The following is a 9938-nucleotide window of genomic DNA, read 5'->3' on the forward strand; positions in this document are numbered from 1 at the left end:
ACAGGATCTTCCTATATAGTTTAGGCTGGCCTTGAACTCACTTTGTAGCCCAGGCTGGCATAGAACTTTCAGCAATCCTCCAAGCCCTGCTTATAAGCTATTATATAGTAGTAAATATTTCTTTCTATATGTATATGACACCAGTATATTAATTTTTGGTTATCTTTATGTTGCTTTTTGGAATAGTTTATACTTTTGTATTAGTAGTGACTTTTAAAGGTACAAAACAGTTTTGACAATCAATTTTAACTTACTAAGTAGTGATTGGATGATTACTTAGAGCTGAGTTTGAAATCTGATTCTGAATTCATTTCACACTTTAAACTTTAAGATGCCTCAATATTCTGAATTTGAGGGGGCTTTTTTCTCAAAACTGTATTGTTTCAAATATGTTAGTGTTTAGCTATTTAGAAGTTATCTTTGTGGTATTGTAAAAGTGAACTTTAATTCTGTAGCCAGTGTACTATCTCAGTTTTTCAAGCTTATAACTCCTGGCATTAAAAAGTCTTTTCTATTTCTTATAGGAACCATATTCTTTCCGTTTTATACCACTTCTATGAAATAGTGAAAATAAACCTAGGGGGTGCCATTGGCTTTAGTATGTTCTGAGCTTCTAAAATAATTTTGGAAGCTGGGCAAGGTGGTGCTGTAGGAGGATAACTGTTTGAGCCTAGCCTGGGCAACTTGGCAACTTAGCTGAAGCTCTGTGTCAAACATATAAAAAGGACTAGGGCCTGGTATGATGGAGCATACCTGTAGTCCTCTCAGTAGGTGAAAGCAGAATGATCACCGAGAGTTCAAGACCTGCCAAGGCTGTATAGTGACTTCAGAGCCAGCCTGAACTACACAGTGAGACCCTGATTCAAAGGAAAAAAAGAAGGCAGAGGCTCGGGATATAGCTCCTCAAAGGTCCTGGATTGAATCCCTAGTACTGTATAAATAAACTTTGTGCTGGGTGTGGTGACACACAACTGCAATTCCAATTACTTGAGAGGCTGAGGCAGGAAAATTACAAGTTTAAGACTACTCTGGGCAACTTTATCAAGACCCTGTCTTTTTTTTTTTTTTTTTTTTTTTTTTTTTTTTTTGGCTCCGAATGCTTTCAGGGCAGGTTTGGCTGACTTGAGTTGTGGGGATTGAATCACAGCAACCTGAGCCTGACTGCTTTGTTGAAGCAGCTACTTAAAGAACTGAGCTAAGGGGCAGGCCCCCCAAGACCGTGTCTTAAAATAATTAAAATGTATTTAAAAATAAAAAGTACTGGTAGTGTAGCTCAGTGGTAGAATACATGCTTAGCACATTCTGGGCCCCTGTTTAGTCTGCACTCAGATTTTTAATTTATGTTTTCAAAGGTAAGATCTTGCTTTCTAGACCAGATTAGCCTTAAACTCAAGATCCTCCTTCCTAGCCTTCCTAAATAATGGAAATACAGGCCTGTGCCACCATTCCCTGCTGAAAGCATCTCTTTAATCTGCCTCCTAATGTAGTGCCTGACACTTATATACCTTAGACATTAATATTTAATGAGCTTCTAATAGTTTAGAAGATAAAACTAAAATTATAAAAAAGTCCACTACTTTCTAAAGATAGTACTTGAAACCTGTCATGGTGGCATACACCTATAATTCCAGTACTTGGGAGGCCATGGCAGTAGGATTGCTGTGAGTTTGAGGGCAGTCTGTGCTACCCAGTGAGATGCTGCCTCGAAAAAAACTAAAAGACTTGGAGCTGGTGAAATAGCTCAGCAGACTAAAGCACCTGCTTAGGCAAGCTCAGAGACCTGCAGTTCGACCCCCAGCAGCACATGCCATGCTAGCCCCGCTCTGAGGGTGGGGCTGAGCCAGCCACAAAAAATAAATAAAAGACTTTAAAAAATGATAGTATTTAAGTGTAAAGTTCTGATCACAAATTGTTATAATTTCTGGTACTCTTTCTATTTTTTGTTTGATGTAGTGAAGAGATAGACATCCCGCTACAGTGAGCTATATCAGTACCTTGGGTGGAAAGAATTATGTACTATAACTTATACCCCAACCCTGAATCCTCCAGCAAGCCACAGCAACAGCCTTCTTTCTGTCAGGTAGCACTCACACCCAGGGAGAGCCTTCCCATTATCCACACCGAAAACTATGCCAACCAATCAGTGGACTGATTTAGTAATTACACACCCTTGATCCAAGCATCGCATCACACACTCTAGATCCAGCTGCCTCTGAGAGAGTCGCTATATGACCACAGGAGGCTTTGGGGAGACAGCTAGATACAAGCCATAAAAAACTAAATGTTTAAATTTTTTGTTTGTTTTAATAAACCAGTCATTGTTTTAATGGCTTAATTGAGGAATAACTTAACCATTATAGAATTTATGCTCTTAAAGTATATGTTTCATTGTAATTACAAGGTTAATTACACCCACTGTCTAGTTCCAGAGCATTTTAAGCACCTGCACAAAACCCTGTTAGCTATTAGCAGTTACTCCCATTTTTCTCTCCTCAACAGTCTTGTTTAAACTGTTACTTTTTAAAATTTTGATAAAATTGTTAAAAGAAAGTGTTGCTATTTATGTATATAAACTATATTATACACTTTATAAGAGCCCAAGATAATTCCTCTAAACTTAACAAAAAGGGGTGTTAAAAAAGTGTAAGCATGTTACAGTATGTATCAATAGCCATGTTGTAGCATGTACTGGTTTATACAAATCAATAGCTATGTTGTAGCGTGTCTAGGTTTAAGGTATCACCTTAAATAGTTTGTAACTGTTTTTTTCTTTTCAGTACTGGGAATTGAATTTGGGACCTTGCGCTTACCAGGCAGGCGCATATGCCCTTGAGCTATCACCCCATCCCCTGAATACCTTTTTGTTGGCAGGTATTATTCAAACTGTTCATTCTTACTCATAGGTTGTGCCAACCATTTTGGAGAAATTCAAAGAGAAGAAGCCTCAAGTGGTACAAGCCCTGCAGGAGGCAATTGATGCCATCTTCCTCACTGTAAGTTGAGATATGAATTTATGATTTTTATCTAGTAAATTTTGCCAATGTAAATTTTGATTATTACTTACAATTGAGAAAAACTCACACTGACCACATATTCTTTCTAAAGACCACATTACAGAACATTAGTGAGGATGTATTAGCAGTGATGGATAATAAAAATCCAACCATCAAGCAGCAGACCTCTTTGTTTATTGCAAGAAGTTTCCGTCACTGCACTGCTTCTACACTGCCGAAGAGTTTGTTGAAGCCCTTTTGTGCTGCTCTACTCAAGGTATATACTATCTTTGTAATTGGGGTGATACCTTAAACCTAGACAAGATTTTTTTTCTTGTAATTACATATAGTGACTGCTTGTCATGATGTAAATGATCTTTTTAGGCACAGGCCCTCTGCTACTTTGGAAATTGGATCCAAATTCTTCTAACTATTTAACTAGTTCATGTTTATTTATTTCCCCTCACACACACACATGCTGGACAGGTACTCTGCCACTCAGATATATTCCCAAAATGTTTTAAAATTTTGTTTTGAGAGTGTCTCTCTCCCTTTCTCTTTCCCACTCTTCCCCCCCTGCCTCCTTTTCTCTCTCTCCCCTCTCTTTCCCTCTTTCCCTTCCTCTCTCCCTCTCCCTATTCTTCTCCCCCTCTCCTTCTCCCTCCCTTCCCCCCCCCCACTCCTTTGAGACAAATTTTTGGTAAATTACCCAGACTGTCCTCATTAATTTAGGCCCTCCTCCTTCAGCTACCCAAGTAGCTGGGCTTACAGATGTATAGCACTATACCTGGCCCCATGTTCCTTTTCCAGAAGAAAAGCACATGTTAGCTTTATGATTCCACTTACTAGTGTTCAGGTAGATCTTGGCAAGCATAAGTATCAAATCTGCAGCTTTTAGAAATGAAGCATTTTAGATAAAAGGTGAAGGGAAAGGAAAAGTACATGCTTGTTGATGGGTAACCACAAGCTTCCTTAATCCAAAGAGAATTTGTGAAAGATTGACTGTTAACTGGCAAAAGAACAACTACAGTTAGTTTCAGTAAATTATGCAAAGCAAATTCTTTGTCCAACAACTGTCAGCTTGATTTAAAACTAGTAATACATGTAGTATATTTTGTATTAAAGATCATTTTGTGTACTTCTGGAGTATAGCACATCAATGATTCTGCTCCTGAAGTAAGAGATGCTGCGTTTGAAGCATTGGGTACCGCTTTGAAGGTGGTTGGTGAGAAAGCAGTCAACCCATTTTTAGCTGATGTAGATAAGCTCAAGCTTGATAAGGTAAGTTAGTAATACATTCTAAGGAAATAAAAGGACTAAAATGCAAGGACCTGTGTTTGATTCCCATTACTACAAAAAATAAAAAAAGAAGTGGAAAAACAGTCCTTTGCATTGTGACTTTTGTATCTTGGAAATTAGATTACTGGTGTCCTTTTGATCAGGATATCTGTTTCTTAACTACTGCTCACACTTGGAAAGAAAATTTGCATTGCACACATACAGAATTGAAACAAGTTTTGATATGGTGGTGCATTTTGTTTGCAAGTTTGTATGTTCTATTTTGTTAAGACAAAAGCTAATCACTTATGGAATTTATTTTATTATCCACTGGCAGTTCAGACTAAGAATTGGGAAACATGACTGTTAAGGTCTTAAATTTGATACTGGGCTTCAGTGGTTATATAGTTAAAAAAAAAAAAGAAACTTTCAAATTATAGCAAGTTAAACACAAAATGACCAATCTATAGGTAAGGTAAAAATATGAAATAAATTTGTAATAATCTGGACAATGACCTTTCTATATGTGAATGTCTTTAATCAAAATTGTGGCCATAGTATGTTTATTATAATTGTAACTTGAGAGAAAAAGTAATATAAGACATATAGTACCTGTTATTAAGAAAATATGGATAACTTAACTTTATTGAAAAGGAAACTTGTCTCTGAATTTTAATGTATAGTTGTGGTTTAGAAACAATATAACTAAAAAAATAAAAAATTACATGCCAAGTAATAATATAGTTGTCATGTTTCAAAGTTGGACTTAATAGTGTTTATCTCACTTTTATTTGTCAGATCAAAGAATGTTCAGAAAAAGTAGAACTGATACATGGTAAGAAAGCTGGGCTCTCAGCTGATAAGAAGGAACTCAAACCTGTGCCAGGAAGGACTGCTGCTTCAGGAGCTGCAGGAGATAAAGACACAAAGGATGTTTCAGCACCCAAACCAGGACCCTTAAAAAAGGCACCTACTACTAAGGTTAATAATGGATTAAAAATTAGAATTTAATAGAATCAGAGCCTTAGGTTGATGGTGATTCATTTAATGTGATTTCATTTGGAAAATAGGTTCATTAAGCACATTGAAAACAAAAAATCTTGGGCTGGCCAGATAGCTCAGCAGACTAAAACACCTGCTTAGGCAGGTGCAGGGACCGGGGTTTGATGCCCAGTGTGCTGTGCTGGCCCTGTCCCCAGGGTGTGCTGAGATGGTGATTGAGACTGGGTGTTGTGGCACTTACCTGTAAACTTATCACTTGGGAGGCTAAAAACAAGAGGATCACTACTAGTTCGATCTGTGTAGTGAGACTCTGTAGACCCTGTACTAAATACATTTATTTATTTTTTTTAAAAAAATTTTTTTTTTTTTTATTTTTTTATTTATTTGAGAGAGAGAGAGAGAGTGTGGTGTGTGTGTGTGGCCAGCTCAGCCCACCAGGGGGCGGGGCTGGCTGGCATGTGGTGCTGGGGGATTGAACCGTGGTCCCTGATGCTTTGCCAAGCTTGTTCTAAGTAGGTGCCTTAGACCACTGAGCCATCTCTCCAGCCCCCTAAATACATTTAAAAGAAAAAGAAAAAATATCTATTAATGAAGATACAGTATGCTAACAACACAGTTGACCATTTAAAACCTTACTAGAGATAGCCATGTATGGTGGTACACACTTGTAGTCCCAGCATGCACTTGAGAGGCTGAGACAGGAGGAATGCCGTGAGTTCAAGACCAGCCTGGGCTGCATAGTGAGTTCAAGGCCAGTCCGAACTACTTAGTGAGATGCTGTCTCAGAAAAAAAGTTAATGAAATTACCAGACTCTAGGGAGATGGCTCAGTGGAATAAGCGCTGCCTGGCAAGCGCAAGGGCCTGAGTTCAATCCCCGGTTCCACCAAAAAAAAAAAAAAAATTCTTTGGGGCTGGTGAGATGGCTCAGTGGTCTAAAGCACCTACTTAGAACAAGCTTAGCAAAGCACCGCGGTTCAATCCCCCAGCACCACATGCCAGCCAGCCCCGCCCCCTGGTGGGCTGAGCTGGCCACACACACACACACACACACACACACACAAATAAATAAATAAATAAATTTTAAAAAAAGAAATTACCAGACTCCATTTTTTTCCAGTTTTTTATTATGTTAAATAAATATAATGAATTTTACTATCATCAGTGGTATTAAATATATTTATAATCTTGTGTAGCTGTCACCAGTGTTGAACCCTGTAATGGAAACTTTTATGCCCATTAAATAGTAACTGTCCCAAAACCTTCCTTCCACCAGCCCCTGATAACCATCATTCTTTTCATTTTTTGTTGTTTTTGTGGAACTGGGGATCTAACCCAAGGCCTTGCCTTTGGTAGGCAGGTGCTATACCACTGAGCTATACTTTTAGCCACAATTGGATGGTTGATTTATTACTGTGCCTTAAACCCACATTTTTTTCACTGTGCTACATCCGCAGCCCTTTACTTAATTTTTTTATTCAGTTTTAAAGATAAGGTCTTGGGCTGGTGAGATGGCTCAGTGGTCTAAAGCACATACTTAGAACAAGATAAGCTAAGCAAAGCACAGGGACCGCGGTTCAATCCCCCAGCACCACATGCCAGCCAGCCCCGCCCCCAGGTGGGCTGAGCTGGCCACACACACACACAAAATAAATAAATAAATACATAAAAATTTAAAAAAAATAAAAAATAAAAATAAAGATAAGGTCTTGCTAAATTGTCTAGTCTGAACTTTCAGTCTTCCTGTTTCACAGTGCCAGATTACGGATCCCAGCTGGTATCTATCTATTTTGTGACTATCTTATTTCACTTAACATAATGTTAGATTAAGGTTTATTTATGTTGTAGCATGTGTCAGTATTGCCCAGATTGGTCTCAAACTTGTGATTCTCTTGCTTCAGCCTCCTATGTAGCTCCTTTACAGCATATATCGCTACATCCAGCAGAAAATTTCCTTCCTTTTAAAGGCTGAATAATTCTCTGTTGTGTGCTATACCACAATTTGCTTATCCACTTAATCTATAGTTTTTGTTTGTTTCTTTGTTTTTGGTTTTTTTTTTTTTTTTTTTGTTTTTTTTTTTTTTTTGTATTTTAGGGAAGGGTCTACAGGGTGTAGAGTCTCTGTATAATGTTTGCAGCCTCCCAAGAGTGGGATTACAGGCTCGCTACCACGCCCAGTCTCAATTGCCATCTCAGCACGCGGGTGGGGGGGGGGCCTGGGGATCAAAGCCCCGGCCCCTGTACTACCTTGCTGGCACTTTAATCTGCTGACCTATTTGACTGGCCCTAACCTGTAGTTTTGATTAGCATTTTCCTAATGATAAACATCTTTCTACGTGATTATTGGTTATTTACCCTCTTTGGAGGAAGTGTTTTAGAGTTTTGGGCCCATTTTTCTTCTTTCATTTATTCTTTTCTTTTGGAACATAGGTTCTCCCTATGTAGTCCATGCCATCCTTGAACTTGCTAGGCAGCACAGGCTGGGCTCTTAACTCACAGTCTTCTGATGTAGCCTCTCAAGTGCTGGGATATAGGTGTATGCCACCACACACAACTCCATTATTATTTTTTTTTAACTCCATTATTTTTAATTGGGATTTTTTTTGTTGAAGAATTTTGGGTATTCTGTCTGTTAATACATATGAATTCCTTATCAGATGTATGATTTACAAACTTTTTCTCTTTATTGGTTGTCTTTTTACTGTTTATATTGTGTTTCACTCACAAAAATTTAAATTTTAGTCCAGTTTGTTTTTGTGGGGGTGTTGTTGTTGTTGTTGTTGTCTTTTTGAGACAGCTTGTCTATACAGTTTAGGCTGACCTTGAGCTCACTTTGCAGCCCACACTGGTCTGGAGCTTGCGATGATCCTCCTATCTCAGTGTTTTTGTTAATGTTCTTGCTGCCTCTAGCATTGTTTCCCTGAGAAACCAGTGCCAAATGTAAGGCCCTTGAATTTTTTACCCTTGAATTTTTCTGAAATTTTATAATATTAGGTCTTAGATTTAGGTCTTTAATCTGTTTTGAGTTCTTTTTTACTTAGTATGAGGTAAGGCTCCAACTTATTCTTTTATCTTCATACATACAGTCTTCCTGGTGTTGGAAATACTGTCCCAAACATTGAATGATTATGTTATCCTTGTTAGAAATCACTTAACTTAAAAAGAAAGAAAGAAAACACTTAAATTGAATGATGAAGTAACTCAGTGGTAAATCTTGCTTAATATACAAAAATCCTAGGATCAAGCCCCAGATCCCTAAAATGAGTGAATGAATGGGGGTGAGGCATAAAGGAAAGGAGAGGAGAGGCGAGGGGGCGGAGGAGAGAAGGGAGGAAATGGTGGCATAGGCCTATAATCCCAGCACTCAGGAGGCTGAGGAAGGGTAAGAAAGGAGTATCACCACAAATTTGAGGCCAGCATAGGCTACAGAGTTGAGACCGTGTCTCAAAACACAAAAGGAAAATGACCAGTGACCATATATGTAAGGAGGAGTGCTTTTATTCCCCCTTCTCCACTGAGGTTCCAGGATTGAAGCCAGGGCCTGCCACATGCTAAGCATGTGCTTTACTATTGAGTTACGTACCTTACCCTCCAGTTTTTTTTCTTTAATTTTATTTTGAGATGGGGTACTTGTGTTTCCAACTTCCTGAGTAACAAAGAGTATTAGGTGTCTACAATCACCTGGCCAAAGGAAGGAGTACATGTTAATAGATCAGAAAATATTAAATAATAAAATGTAGCAAGACACTGAGCAGTAATAACATCACCTTAATTATTTTGCTAATGCTCCACTTGACCAAGGGAAGGAGTACATTTTAAATGATCAGACAAGATCATTAAATAATGAAATAAAATGTAGGGAGATGTTTAGTGTTAGTTGGTCATTGACCAATTGAACATTACCTAAAAAATACAGAAAGAAAAAAAAGGGCTGGCCAAATAGCTGAGTGGATTAAAGTGCCCGCAAGCAGGCCCAGGGGCCAGGAGTTTGATCCCTGGGCCTACCATGCCAGCCCCGCTCCCAGGGTGCTCTGAGATAGCAGTTGAGACTGGGCATGGTGGCACCCATCCGTAATCACAGCACTTGGGAGACTGTACATAAGAGAATCACTACGAGTCCAATCTAGTAGTGAGACCCTGAACATCCTATAGGCCTTTCCCTAAAAAATACAGAAGAAAAAAAATTGAGCATTACCTTGGTCATTTTGCAAATGCTTCAGTATCACATCATTTGGTCTTCATATCAGTCTACATCTCTCCTCTGTACTGTGTAGATTTGGGACAAACACCTAGTGGCAGCTATCCCAATCTCTTTTTCTTTCTGCCTGCTTGCCTGCCTGCCCTCCCTCCCGCCCTCCCTCCTTTCTGTCTGTCTGCCTGTCTGTCTGTCTGTCTTTCTTTCGTGTATTTAGTATAGTGTCTACAGGGTCGCACTCCATAGATTGGACTCATAGTGATTCTCTTCTATTTTCAGCATCCCAAGCACTGGGATTACCATGCCCAGTCTCAATCCCCTTCTCAGCGTGCCATGGGGGTGGGGGCATGCTGGGGATCAAACCCAGCTGCTGCCTTCTGCCTAAGCAGACATTTTAGTCCACTGAGCTATCTGATTGGCCCCCAATCTTTCAGTGAAGATGTTTCCTTAAGAATGAAAGATACAAAAAAAA

General features: G+C 38.9%; 1 protein-coding gene across 1 annotated transcript in view; it reads left to right on the forward strand.

Moving 5' to 3' along the window:
* Ckap5 (cytoskeleton associated protein 5) overlaps window positions 1-9938 on the forward strand; it is a 124737-nt gene that overhangs the window by 63095 nt on the left and 51704 nt on the right. Inside the window, exons 9-12 of the mRNA XM_023710577.1 lie at window positions 2904-2993; window positions 3106-3270; window positions 4146-4274; window positions 5070-5252. Of these exons, the coding sequence (XP_023566345.1) occupies window positions 2904-2993; window positions 3106-3270; window positions 4146-4274; window positions 5070-5252 (567 nt within the window). The remainder of the gene's footprint in view (window positions 1-2903; window positions 2994-3105; window positions 3271-4145; window positions 4275-5069; window positions 5253-9938) is intronic.

This window comes from Octodon degus, unplaced genomic scaffold, assembly GCF_000260255.1.
Source record: "Octodon degus isolate 3935 unplaced genomic scaffold, OctDeg1.0 scaffold00018, whole genome shotgun sequence".
In the NCBI taxonomy this organism is placed as follows: domain Eukaryota; kingdom Metazoa; phylum Chordata; class Mammalia; order Rodentia; family Octodontidae; genus Octodon; species Octodon degus.